General features: G+C 45.6%; 3 protein-coding genes across 4 annotated transcripts; 1 reads left to right on the top strand and 2 right to left on the bottom strand.

Annotated features, from left to right (window-relative positions):
• Positions 1 to 246: 246 nt before the first annotated feature.
• Positions 247 to 1,963, bottom strand: LOC147194061 (dynein light chain 2, cytoplasmic-like). 2 transcript variants are annotated; one of them, XM_086131909.1, is made up of 3 exons: positions 1,825 to 1,963; positions 1,028 to 1,170; positions 247 to 811 (listed from the first exon to the last, which is right to left on the bottom strand). In XM_086131909.1, the coding sequence occupies exons 1-3, from the start codon at positions 1,961 to 1,963 to the stop codon at positions 674 to 676; spliced, it is 420 nt and encodes a 139-aa protein (XP_085988035.1). In that variant the 3' UTR covers positions 247 to 673. The 2 variants fall into 2 exon arrangements, with proteins under 2 accessions (XP_085988035.1, XP_085988036.1); XM_086131910.1 differs by having other exon boundaries at positions 1,028 to 1,164; positions 1,825 to 1,912.
• A 625-nt stretch (positions 1,964 to 2,588) lies between these two features.
• On the bottom strand, positions 2,589 to 6,185 carry LOC147194060 (serine/arginine-rich splicing factor 1-like). Its single transcript, XM_086131660.1, has 4 exons — positions 5,684 to 6,185; positions 5,042 to 5,202; positions 4,782 to 4,954; positions 2,589 to 3,964 (listed from the first exon to the last, which is right to left on the bottom strand). Exons 1-4 carry the CDS (start codon positions 5,875 to 5,877, stop codon positions 3,773 to 3,775), a joined length of 720 nt encoding a protein of 239 aa, XP_085987786.1. The 5' UTR covers positions 5,878 to 6,185; the 3' UTR covers positions 2,589 to 3,772.
• Positions 6,186 to 7,160: 975 nt separating this feature from the next.
• lrrc32 (leucine rich repeat containing 32) lies at positions 7,161 to 12,594 on the top strand. Its single transcript, XM_086130411.1, has 3 exons — positions 7,161 to 7,386; positions 8,390 to 8,483; positions 9,966 to 12,594. The coding sequence occupies exons 1-3, from the start codon at positions 7,205 to 7,207 to the stop codon at positions 11,811 to 11,813; spliced, it is 2,124 nt and encodes a 707-aa protein (XP_085986537.1). The 5' UTR covers positions 7,161 to 7,204; the 3' UTR covers positions 11,814 to 12,594.
• The last annotated feature ends 1,289 nt before the right edge of the window (positions 12,595 to 13,883 follow it).

Genomic DNA, 13,883 nt, shown 5'->3' with positions numbered 1-13,883 from the left:
ATATTTCATATAAAAGTTTCGGCACCAATAAAATATGTTTTGCAATTTTTGTGAAACTAAATGCCGTTTAAGCATACTTATATAAATAGATATGGCTATGAAAATAGATAACTTGTAAAAATGTATGAGCTTATTTTAACTAATTTGATCCTACACATTTTTCTTTCTCAATCTAAGCATAAATATCAAGTACATAACCATTTGTGTAATTTGTTGATTCATCCCAAAGAAACACAAACACCAGTATACATGTAAATACAAGACAATATTTAATTCCAACAGTGTTGCTGTGCAGAATGTACTGGTAAGCAAAATTACACCATGCACTGACACATGAAACAAACAGCAACTACTGTGCAACAACAGTGAAGTTCACACACACTATAACTTGGAAGTGTGACATTTTATTTAGGGTAATGGCAGCAGCCTGGCATAGAAAATTAAATGAACCATCCATATGAAATAAATGTACACCTAAGCAACGGTCGTGGGATAACAAAACAAATACCTCCCAAAACGCGGTAGACACATCACCATCGTCTCTTTCCATTTAATAGTCTGAGAAGGTACCTCCTGAGGGAGTCCCGTCTGCAGAGTGGTTGACGGACAGCATGGAGTTGTTTAATGGGTGGTGTTCTCATCCACAAAAAAGAACCCCCCCCCCCCTGCAGTTTCAGCCCGATTTGAAGAGCAGGATGGCTACTTGGCCGAGGTAGAAGTAGATGAAGTGCTTGGTCTCATGCGTCACATAGCTGCCGAAGTTCCGGCCCACGATGCAGTGCCACGTGGGGTTGTACTTCTTGTCAAACTCCTGTGGGATTCCAGAACAGTTTAGTGACAAATCTGAGCATGTTTTTAATTTGCTTTGCAATATTCTGAACGATTCTCCTGAGAGTGATTTTTCCTATACTATTATATACAGTATGGTATGCTGCTTTGGTCATCTGGAATACAACAGAGAGAAAATAGCAAGAAAACACTTAGCTGGAATCTCTCATTTTGAAAATCTGTGTTGTTCTGTACTCACCTTTTTGACATAGGCGGCGATGTCCTTCTCAATGTTGTACTTTTCCATGGCCTGCATGGCACAGTCCACGGCGTCCTGCTGCATTTCTTCGGACATGTCCGCATTCTTGATCACGGCCTTCTTGTCAGACATGTTGGCTGAAACTCCAAAGATTAAAGATAAAACAATTACACTCAGCGATCCATTTTCAAGCACACTTGTCCTTATTCGGGTCACGGGTGGGCTCGAGTCTCTTTCAAAAGACTTTGGAGAGAGGTCAGGCACACCCTGGAGTGGTCGTGAAACAATCACAGGGCACATTAACAAAAGCATTCACACCTTCAGATAATTGTAACTTTTTTTTCCCCAAACATGTTTTTCTTATGTGGGAGGAAGCTAAATAAAGTAGCTGCAGAAAACCCACCCAGAGAGCATGCAAACTCCACAAGGCCGAAATCAAGACTCGAACCCCGAACCTCTCCAGACAGGCGTGCTAAATTCATTAGGCCTGACAAGATTAACAATGCATTAAAGAATTACTTTGTGCCACACACTATTCAAAAGTGCGGTGAATTCATGCACGTGGCTCAGGTTTATTAATTAATCAATATATTGAGGGCTTTAAAGTAGCCAAAAGGCCCGGAGTTTTACGTTTGCGACCACTATTATTTACACTTATCAATTAGCATCACTCCGCATTTCCAAGTGATGACTGTCACGTGAGACCATAAAGTGGGGGGAAAAGCAATTTGTGCACGGCAATGACGTAAACCAAAAAATAAATCTGCATCGATTAGAATACACACATGCAAACGTACCTTTTTCACTCCACAGTGTTCTGTATAAACGTCGCAGAGGTGAAGCACGTCCGTCTTCTTGAACGACAATGTGCTTTTTTTCACAAGTACCGCCCTTCCCTTCCTGCCTGCTCGCTGATTGGTTGGAATCAGTGGCCATTTTCCGGGTATGACGGCCGCATCTTGTTTCCTCCCACAATGCACCGCTCTTCCTTCTCCCTAAATCTCGGCGCGTAATTGGCTAAATCTAAGCACATTTGAACAATACACGAGCAAAGACGAATTGAGTAACCTAATTGAGTTAATATTTGTCGTGATAATACCATCGTGCAAGCCTATTAGTGTGAATTAAAATCGCAGGAGATGCGAAACAAGCAGTTTTGGAGGGAAAAAAAAGCGAGAATGACAGATGACGTCATAATATAGCGACCGTATTACCTTGCGACGAACATGTGATCGCGGAGATAAATCGTTCGGCTCGCTCAAAGAGTATGAAAAAAATCGGAGTGGTTGGTCAACAGAAGCGTGATTTTTAAAGTACCTCGGATGCAATATTTATGCAAGAGTTGAATTACGTCGCGTAAGACATCCAGTCATGTCTGGCGACGCACCAGAATTGCATTCTCAATGAACGTTTCATTGCATCTCTTACAACCGCATGATACTATCAATTTAATTTTAAATAAGTGCATATTGATTGTCATTTGTAATTCAGCGCATGTACAAAGAGAAATAACTGTATTCCACAATCATTCCCAAAGAGAGACAACTCCAGACACATGGCATACGTTTGAAATTTTATTAAAAGAGAATAAAGCTCTGATGACATTGGAGACTCGACTTAAGGAAAAAAAAAACTCATCAGGAAAAAGCGGGTTCAAGAAGATAAACCACATTCCCTCCCTCTTTTCCCTACTCCCTCCACCGTCTGGAAGCCTCTCATGGTTTTGATGAAAGCTCTTGATTTTCCAACAATTAAAAAAAATAAAAACTTGAAGTCACAACACTGTCACTATTTTTTAATTTCCACAACATGGAAAATAACCACTAAATATGTTTCTTTTGGAACGCCGAATTAGATTTTGACTATGGAACTACAATGCTTGAAAGGTTGGATGTGGGAGCTTGTCCTGGTACAAACAACAAAGAAACGAAAAAAAAAAATCTCCAATGCTCCTGCTCCTTGTATCCATCCTGATGCCTAAAAATCCTAAATCCTGATCCGGCTCCGGATGGGGTGACAATGAGCCCAGTCCAAACCTTCAGAATACCAGCAGAACCAAAGAGAAGGAGTTAGAATCACACCTTCGCATTGAACGGAAAAAAACATCTACATTTTGACGTCACTAAAGAGGGCTGGAGAAAACTACAAAGAAAATTAATGTCAATAAAAAACGGGGTGGGGTGGAGGCACCACCGACAAACAAAATAGATGCAGAAGCTTATTTCTGGGGTTGGGGGATTGAGTACTGAGAAACAATGGGGCGCCATTTTAAGTGTAAAAACATGTGAACAGCCTCACAATTAGATGTTTGTAAAGGCACAACCATCATACCATTGCGTGCCACATTTGTATCCTCCTCCTTCTCATCCTCCTCCTCCTGTTTATCCTAATTTGAACTGTTTCCTTCTCTTCCCATCCTATCCTGCCGCTCTGATCTCTACAGAGAGACACACAAGAAGATCAGCGGATATAATGCTTTGAGAAGCCAAATAAAAAGCACAGCAATAGCGGAAGCATTCAAGGTACGGGGAAGAGGGAGTGGGAAAATGAAGGAATGGTGAGTAAAATAGAAAAAAAAAGTCACCCGACAAACAGTGAAGGGAGGAGGGGAGAAAGGGGAGGGGGGCAGCAACAAAAAGCACAGGCAGGGCTAATGAGAAATACATGATAAACGGGATCCGACTCCGAGGTTTCTTTTCCCCCTCTCGACGCGCCACTCTCCATCAAGTCAGGGTGGCGGTGGATTTAGGTGCGGGAGCGAGACCGGGAACGGGAATTGGAGCGAGAGCGCCGCGGGGAGTAGCGCGGCGAGGCCCGGCTGCGTCGAGCAGGGGAGTAGCTGCGCGATCGGCTCTTGCTTCGGCTGCGACTGCGCGAGCGGTCGTAGCTGGGACTGCGGTGGCCGTCCATCCTCACACGGATGTACGCCGTCTCGCCCTGCGCACATAAAACAAATGCTCAGTGTTTCATGTTTAACACATTGGGTGCTGCTTCTCATGGAGAGGAGCCAGATGAGGTGGCTCGGGCACTGCATTCGGATGCCTGCCTGGTGAGCCGTTTCAAGCATGTCCTACCGAGAGGAGGCCCCAGAGACGCCCCAGGATACACTGAACAGTCTCCTGGCTGGCTTGGGAAAGCCTCCCTGGAAAAGCTGGATGAAGTGGCTCGGGAGAATGAAGTTGGGGCTTTCCCGCTTTGGCTGCAGCCCACCGATCATTTGCATTCAAGAGTAATGAATGATAATATTTGAAGTATTTATTTAGCTGACCCCTAAAGTTGGGAGATGTGTCAAGTGGAGTCATTAATCTGATTCATTGCCAAGAAAGGGGAAAAAAATTACATCGTTTTTAAAATTCATATTCTTAATTGGCCATTCAATCAAAATGTGAAGAGTTATTGAACCTACTAAAAACAGAATAAAAATATACTGTACATATGAATACCTAAAAAGGAATCAAATTGCAAATTCAGTAAAAGAGTGAAAGTTGGAAATTCATCACATTGATTGCTTAATGAATGAAAATGTGAAAAGGGGGTTGGTAAAAATGGAAAAACTCAAAATGTGGATACTAATGATATTGTCCTCAAAGCAGATTTATACTTACTCTTCTATAGCTAAATGTTAAAACAATAATAAATAAATCGTAAAATTAATAACCTAGTTGCTCACTCATGCATCATAACTCTGAACACTCTCGGCCCAAATCATATGTTGGTGCCTGCTTTTCGGGCTCTTCCCCCTCCGCCCGCCTACCTCGTGGGAGCGAAACTTGCTGTTGTCCAACTTGTGCACAGCGTAGGTCATGTCCTCCTTGCGCACAAACTCCACCACGCCACTGCCGTCGCGGTTCACGTCGGCATAGCACACGTCGCCCGCCTCTCGCATGTGGTCCTTCAAGTCCTGCCAGCTCCCACTAGGAGGAAGACCTAAAAAAACAACAACAACAAAAAAAAGTTAAGAGACTTTTTTTGGGGTTTACACAAACCTGACACACTGTGGAAGCCCCAACCCACCTGACACGATGACCCTGTACTCTGACCGTCGAGATGGGGGCCCATATCGGCCCCTGGGGGGGCCTGCCGCTCCGCCTCGGCCGCTGCGGGGAAACTCCACTCGCAGTCGGTAGCCATCATAGTCGTAGCCATCTCGACCGTACACAGCATCGTCTGCATCCCTGGCAAATTCAACACAAAGTTACATACATGGATATACATACACGCACCTCATAATGAGGATGTGTTGATGCCCCCCCCCCCCACACACACACACACACTGCCGGAAGTCAGTTAGGATAGGCTCCAGCAAGCCCGCGAACATCGTGAGGATAAAGCGGTTCAGAAAAAGGATATAATTTACAGATTAATTTTTTGTGAATTATTTGGATAAAATTTTAACTACGGAGGTTAAAGCCAACCAGAGTCAGTCTTCCTCATCTTAATACAATAAACAACACTCAGGAATGAATACGTGTTCAGATTAATGGCCTTTATTTCATGTATTTGGGTATCGAGTTATCCCATTTTGAACTTATTCAAACGTGGTGTCAAAATGTACATTTCCTTTTTGTTGAAAAAAGTAAAAAGCAATTCTCGCCGATAAAATGTAACTTCAACCGAGCCACCTGCGAGGGGAGCGTGTGTGCGTTCGGCGCTCACCTCGGGTCCTCGAACTGCACGAAGGCGAAAGGCGGTCCCCCTCGTCGGTTCTTCAGATCGATGTCGCGGATGGAACCGTACTTGTAGAAGAGATCTTCGACGTCCTTGGAGCGGATGTCGGGCGGCAGGTTGCCGACGTAGATGCGGCAGTCGTTGCTCCCCGCCGGTCCGCGGATTATGCCTCCGCCAGACATGCTAGCCAGCTAGCTAGCGCACAATGGACGTGGTAGCGTGGAAGTGGATGGGCTAGCTCGCTAGCTATTGAGGCTAGCTGGCGTGTTCGCTGGCTTCCTTGTTTCGGCGAAGAAGAAGCGCGGTTGTGGTTCAACTAGTCTAGTCTCGCCGTTGGGAACAGCGCGGGGAGTATTCTGGCACTACTTGCGCGCGGTATAGTTAAATCCCTCAAGGTATAGTGGGATTTAAAGTGGAGAAAAGATCTCGCTAATTCCCTCAAGGTGCTCGCCCGTGCACTTTCCGCCAACACCGCCGTCTTCTTTGTTGGACTACTTTAAAGGCTTCCGGGGAGATGAGCACACTGCCGCCTACAGGAGAAACATGTCAACTTCTTCAGTGAGCGTCACTCCCCTTTCCCGCCAACACTGACTTCTTTGTGGGAATATTTAAATGGCGGAATTGGAATGTCACTTACAACGCCACCCACAGGAGAAAAATTATGTAAATTGCACCCAGTAAATAAGATAAGAATGGCAATTAGGATTCAGATTCAGAAAACTTTATTTATCCCCATGGGGTAATTTGGACTTAGATAGATAGATAGAGAAATTCACAAAAACAAATATTATTAAATAAAATACATAAAACACTGAAAATAATTCAGTATTAATTTAACATCTTCTAATTTATGTAATCCTCCCTTAATAAATTAAAATGTGAATGTGTTTTTATGCCCCAATGAAATAAATATACATGGTACTACATCATTCGAAAATAACCACCTTCAAAAACCTCGATATCCCTTTTCACGTGAAAAAAAATATCAGAGGAGTCTCGACAGAACCAAATTGTTTTCATTTCTCGCTTGTTTTTTTCATTATTACGGTGTAATTTGTGGTGTGAACCATCATAGAGTCATAAGACAATAAGGCACGTCACAAGTCATAAGGATGTGGGACTCATAAACGGCACCCATTCCGAAATGCTTGTTTCAAATGTCATAAAAAGAGAGTGTTTCTCTTGCTAAGCAAAAGCAGACGTAACCTTTCAACTTTTTGGCTAAATGCCCCAAATTCCTCCTGATGATAACACAGAGAAAGGGGGGGGGGGCATCAGGTTTTGATAAATCGGGGATATTTGCGGAAGACATAAACATGCGCCTCCTTGAAATGAGGAATCCAATCGGACTTGCCAACCCCCCTTTTAAGGCATTTCCCTTAGAAGAGAGGGAAGGAGGGAGTGGGTCCGTGAAGGGAAGAGGGGGGGTTAGGGGGAATGGGGGGGGGGGGGTTGGCCCTGCAGGATGTTCTCACAGGATGCTGGAACGAGCAGTCCGAGTCGAGCGGCATGAGGAGGAAGAAAGGAAAAGAGTCAGCTGAGAAGAGCGTCGGGGATTCCAGCGGCCGTGCGGCGTCTATCGATCCCGTTTTGGAGGTGTCGGAAGGTGGGGTGCGCACGCGAGGGGGTGAGGATGTGAAATCAACGTGGGCAAGACGCGCTGGAAAGACTCGCCGTCTGCCAAGAGTCAGGTACACGTTCGTTCGAGATTGTGTGACATCATGTAAAATGGAAAGTCGTGTTCATTTATTGACAGCGAATCGTTGACGCAAGTCGGTCATGTACAGCGTCAGAGACGCAGATACGGGAGCTCTAATCAAAAATTGAAGTGTCGGAGCTCACTGACTGACACTTGATTTTCGCTGAGACTCCAGCCCAGAAACTTCACTTTTGGAAACTAGCTCTTCGGCTTTTGGGACAGCAGGTCTTACGCTCGAACCCTCAAAGATACGAAACATGTCTCACATGATTTGAATTTAAAAACCAGGGACTGCGGTTGAAAGACTTGAGGCCCCATTCGGTTTTAGACCTTGACCCGGGCTTCAGTTTAAAGTCTTACGACTACACGTGAGCCGGAGGTGAGTTGAAGACTTGAGACTTGACATGGACGGCAGTTTGACATCTGACATGAATTGAAAGAGTTGTCTTTGAGACAAACACCCTCGCACCCCCCCGTCGGCGAATATTTGACGGCCGCCGTTGACGAATATGTCCTGGTCCAAATTTCCTGAAACTTTCTTCATCCTCCTGCCTGACAACATCAGACTTAAATTGACTCCAGCTCAAAAAGACGATTTTGATTTTCGTAAAAAAGTCGGAAGATTCCTCTTCACTTTTCATTTTGTCTGCCTGAACATTTGAATTTGAATACGCATGAACAAAATAGAACCATTTTTTTTCTCCCCCTTCGGAGTTGACCTCGGAGTCACACGACGTATATTTTATCAAGAAGAAATAGGCTTTAAAGGTTGAGTGACATCACAATGCTCTTTTGATTAATTTTGCCGAGTCAGTGGCGTTCCGTCGAACCAGTTTTTAAAAAGAAAAGCAAAAAAGCCCCTTGTTGTTTGGGCATAAATAGCTCCGTCACATAGGTCAGCACAGGTCTACTTCCTTCTTTGCGCGGGCTCGATCACTTCCAGCATGCATCCTGCGCCTCTGCACGCGTCCGCTGATGATGTCCCCGTCCCACAGCGACATGGCCGCCTTCCCGTTGCTCTTCCCGCTTCTGGTCGGCTGCGCGGTGACGGCAGTCCGCCCGCCTCGCCATCGCCCTTCCTGCCACATCGTAAGTAAACGTTACGACTCCCTTTTCGAGTGTTTGCGAAGTGGAAACACATTCCTGACATTTTAATGTAAATAAAATAGGGAGGAGGGGGTGGGGGGGGGTTATTTGGATACGTTGCACATGGCAACAGGGATGAGTTTCCTAATCTGCTTGAGCCGCTTCATTTATTTGACTTCAGAGATTGTTTGGTGAATCATGTTGGACTTTTTGGCCCAGGTTTCCCAGTATATCCTGTACACGTCGATTACCGACACTCGTGTCGCGGTGTTGTAATTGGATGACAAAGTGTGAATGTAAGTCACAGCCCCCCCCCCACCCCTTCCTGTTTTATAAATGTTCTGAGCAATTACTACGAGGAGTCTTTGATAAGTGACGAGAAATTGAATCACACGAGGGTCAGAAGAGAAAGAAAAGTTCACGACGAGCGACTGTATCCCCGAAACACAAACCTTGCCGTGCTAATCCAAACACCAAACAGTAAACCAATGCTCACTCTTGACTTTACTCTAAACCTACGCCGGTCCTAAGCAAGGCCTTCTAAACCCGAGCCTTAACTCATTCACTCCCAAAGACGTTTTTAAACGTCTTTTCAGACTTGGTCTAGAATTGGCTGGTACTGAATGAGTTAACCAACCTGAACCCCAAATCTTTTCCCAAATCCAAAATCCTCACATCCACCTTGAGACCTGCTTCTCATTTAATTCTTTAAAAAATTAAAACTATTGAAACTATTTTTGAAACTTTTGCATTTGGACCCTCCAAGGCCCCTGTAGCCCCTCATCACTTTTGGCTCAAACTAAAGTAGGAGCAACCAATCAACGCCCCATCCAGAAACAAGGCAGAAAAGAAAATCAATGGATGAATAGATGATGGATGAAAGGAGCGAACGCGATCCACTTCAGGTTCTTAAATCCTTGAAGTGGACCCGAGGGTTCACGAAAAGTCGGTAGTGTTTGTTTACGTCAGCACGTAAGCAAAGAGCAGCTTTTCATCAAAACCGCAAGTATGCCGAGAATCTGAAAGGCCTCCGTGAGAAATTGGAGATGGAGACAGTTTTATGGGCTGTTTTTGGACCGGAGGGGGTGTGGGGGGGTGGATGGTGGGGGTCCTCTGGCCATCTGTTTTCAATTACAAACTCCATAGGTCTCATATCTACAGATTGTGCCAAGGGAGAGAAAGTTACCCAACAAAGAGGTACTTTTTAACTGACGGTCATAAAGGCGCTTTTGTTGATGCTTCCTTCTGGAATTTCCCTCCCGATTGATCGGAAAGATTTTGGCCGAAGGGGCTTAGTGGCGGCCTTATGATGCTGTGTCTCGAAAGAGCCAAACAACAGATAGATCAAGACGTGAAGTTTTTATTGGACGGATGAATGGTCATAAACCTCTCGAACATCACAGGCCTCCCAAAAACAAAAGTGATTTGCTATTTTCTCAAGGCGATCCCGCCAACACGCTGTGTCGTGTTTGTCTCCACTGGCAGGTGGGGACGAGGGTGGTCTGCAGTGATTTGAGCCTCACCGGCACCCCCGCCGACCTCCCGTCGGGCGTCCGAGCGCTGGACCTCTCGCACAACCAGCTGCGGAATCTCAGCCGCGATACCCTCGCCGGCCACACGGGCCTGCAGCACCTGGACCTGCACTCCAACAAGATCCGCTTCATTCAGCCGGGACTTTTTGAGGCCATGCCTGACCTCAAAGTCCTGGATCTGTCCGGCAATCATCTCAACGTGTTTGCTCTGGCCAAAATTCAAATCGGAACACTCGCGGCGGTAGAGTCTCTGGATCTTTCCAGTAATGGCTTGTACACGGGGATGTCGGACTTTTTCCTCGCCGATTCACCTTGGCTGGCGGAGCTCTCGCTGAGCAGCAACAGCATCACCAAGATCTCGCAAAACACTTTCAGCGGCGCCTCGTCCCTGAGGAAGATTAGCCTCCATAACAACGTCATTTTGGAGATCGAAGACGGCGCCTTTGACTCTCTTGATGGCCTCGTCGAACTGGACTTGTCCAAGAACTCTATCGCCTGCATCACAGACTTCAATTTGAGACGGCTGAGAGTGTTAAACCTCAGCAGGAACAGCCTGGAGCTCTTCCAGAGTACCGGATCGGCCGAGCTGTACCATCTCGCCTTTCTGGATCTGAGCGAAAATAAACTGCCTTATTTCCCACTGCTGCCCGCGAACAACACAATCCGACATCTGGACCTGTCGCGCAACCGCCTGCATAGCGTCAACGTGACGGACACGGCCGAGACCGAGGCGCCCGAGACCGTTTTGAGGCACCTGAAACACTTGGACTTAAGTTACAACCAGCTCACGGACTTGCCGGAGTCCTTCTTTCGCACAACGACGTCGCTGGAAGTCCTCAACGTGAGCAACAACTGCGTCAGCTTGTTTTCCGTCACCGACAAAGACCTCCTTCCCGCAGCCAAGATCATCAACCTTAACTACAACTCCCTAGAGAGACTTTCCTTCGGCGAAGGCAGCCTCCAGGCTTTGGAGGAGCTCTTCCTGCAAGGTAACGACCTTAGCACCCTAGCGCATCAAATGTTCCAGAGACTTCCGAGTCTGAAACTACTACAGCTCCAGGAGAACAATCTTCGAGTGTGCTCCTCAGAGACAAAACCAGATCAAAATCCTGCAAAATGCGTCTCGTTCTTTTCCGTTCCAAATCTCGAGGTCCTTTACCTTTCTCAGAACAATCTGAAGAGTTTGCCAGGCAGAGCGTTTGCCAACACCCCTCTCAACTTGCTAGACTTGTCCCTCAATCCCGGCATGGAGATGCACCGAGACTCCTTGGCCGGTCTGGAGGACTCCCTGGTCCAGCTCCTTCTGAGGGAGAACAACATTTCTCGCCTGAACACGGACATGTCATCGCTGAGGAGCCTGAAACTGGTCGACCTGTCCACCAACCACCTGACCAGCCTCCCCGCGTGGAAGCGAGAGCTGTCCATCGAGACCCTCAACTTGCAGAACAACAGCCTGGTCACTCTGGAGCGCGGCACCGTGGCAGCGTTGGAGCACTCGCTGAAGACGCTCTACGTGGGCGACAATCCGCTCAGCTGCTGCGGAAACCTGGACTTGGTGCGCCTGCTACAGCACTCGGCCGTGGTGGTGCCCGACATCGAGGCGGCGACGTGCGTTCTCGGCGAGGGCTCGGAACCGGTCAACATCGAGAAAGTGACCCAGGAAATGTGTCGGGGACGAAAGAAAGCCAAATACATCGTCGTCATCGTTGGGATTGTGTTCTTGGCTGCCGTTGCCTTGGTAGTGCTGGTGAAATACTGCAAGTCGAGGAAGGGGAAGCATATCCGAAGATTTAGCGCATGAAGGATAATTCATTTTGGAAAAAGTGGATTATACCCCCGCCACACACACACACTGACTTTTAAGATCTTAACATATGATTTTTGACCTCACGCAATTATAAGTGTAACCTGCTTAAAATTCTGCTGAAAATTTTTGGGAAGGTATTTGCTTTTTTAAGAGTCCAGAATACTTCAATCTAGGAACCACTTGAGTGGCTTTCGACTAATAATGTCTTAATTGTGGATTGCTTTTTTGATTTCAATCTGAAACCAAATAGGAAACCGGGTTTAAGTCAACGGTCTCCATTTTATTGCCGGTTGATAAATTCCATTTTTATGCTAACATTTAAGGATTGACATTGTTTAAAAGAAATGGAAATGAATGATGATGGAATTGAACCGCTGGAGAAAAGGAACACCGGAGGGGACAGTTTGGATGAGCATTTAGCTTTTCTGGACATTAGCTTGAATTCAAAGCTCATGAAAAAAAGTGTGGGTGAAGTCCGCTGTCGTAATTTGATTCTGGCGACCGATCCTCTTCAGACTCGAGAAGTAGTTTTGCACTTTACGCTTATGCTCGTTTATTATTTTTTTGTGTCATTTGTGAACACTAATAACAGTTTTTATAATTTATTTTTGTATTAGCCAGGATGAATTTATTCAAATTATTGGACTGAGCACTCGCAATAATAAGAACTGTGACACTTTTTTTTTTACTATGAGGGCACACTTTTTGTACCAAAAAGTCATTTCATATCATGATATACACTGACAACGTGCGTGATTAAATATAAACCCCTAAACACTTTCCTTCTTCTGTGTCTGTTCGTTACGGAGACAAAAATCACCTGGATTGTACTCGGATGCTAATGTTAGCACTGCAGTTGGCTCTTGTTGCGACATGTTTTGCACGAAGGTAAACAAAATTTGAAGTATTTGTCACACAATTTGGACAAAGCCTTGCTCATTGTTTATGGAGACTTGCATGGTTGCTAACTGACTAACTAAATATTGTGTAAACACTACACAGATGGGATACTAAGCGCGGGCGCTAATGTCAAAGCGGCCCGTTGAAGGCTCTGCTTCATCACAGGAAAGCCGAGATGGAAATCTGGTCTATTTTTAGCCATAATAACCACAATCAAATGTCTAGACTTTTTGTTGTTTATGCCGCGCTCACAAGTGCTCTTCATCTGTTTATTTGATAGACTAAACACACGCTCGGGTGTATTAGCAACACAACAGTAAACAACAATGTGATGCCAATCATAATAATAAGGAGAAATATGTGTTTACAGGATGGTCCAAGGAGGTTCGGAACAGCCCCTGGGGGGAGGTTAATTTGAAGCAGACCTCAGTCACTCACTTTACTAGTCTGTGTTCTCTTGAAGCCGCCGGTGACTCATGGTGATGCTCAGCAGTCCACTTAAGTCCCACTGAGATAAAAAAAGGGTAAAAAAAAAAACTGACTATACAGGGACTCACAAACTAACACTAATCCACAACAACGGAGGGTAAACTGAAGCGATAGGTAGTTATTAGGTCGAATCATGGGCCCTTCTAGAATTGGAGGACATAGTCATGACACATGACGCCATGTAAATATCAAATATAACAAATACAATAAGGTTTAAATCAACTTTTTAGAAGGGTAGCCAGATGGGTAGATGGTTGGTAGATTGCTAAATCAGCTACGCTGTTCCTTGGCTCTTTGGTTCGGGAGGTACTTGGCAAACAGAAGGCTTGGTGAGATGAGATAGCTCGTTTGATCGGAAGGGACTGATGTATTTTTCTGACTAGACAGGCATGTACTGTACCGTTCAGTTAGCCTTGCCAGCAGGCTGAATATTCGCGGTATTTGCGAGTTCACTCTGGAGAATTAATTTGAGTGATTAACGTATCAATCTGGCTCTTGCCAGTTTACTGGCCAGCACCAATGACCACTAGGGCACCAGGGGGCGCTGCGTTACGTTTAAACTATGTTCCCAGTTGGCCACGAGCGTGTCCTCGAGCGTCCACCAGATGGCGCCTGAGACGTCAGTGAGTATTTTTTTTTTTTTTTTATATTTTAGCAAAGATAAGCAGATCAGCA

Source organism: Hippocampus guttulatus, chromosome 15, assembly GCF_054856545.1.
Source record: "Hippocampus guttulatus isolate MCC_2025c chromosome 15, RoL_Hgut_1.0, whole genome shotgun sequence".
Classification (NCBI taxonomy): domain Eukaryota; kingdom Metazoa; phylum Chordata; class Actinopteri; order Syngnathiformes; family Syngnathidae; genus Hippocampus; species Hippocampus guttulatus.
The sequence above is the reverse complement of the archived record's forward strand: the minus strand, read 5'-3'. Positions and strand labels throughout refer to the sequence as shown.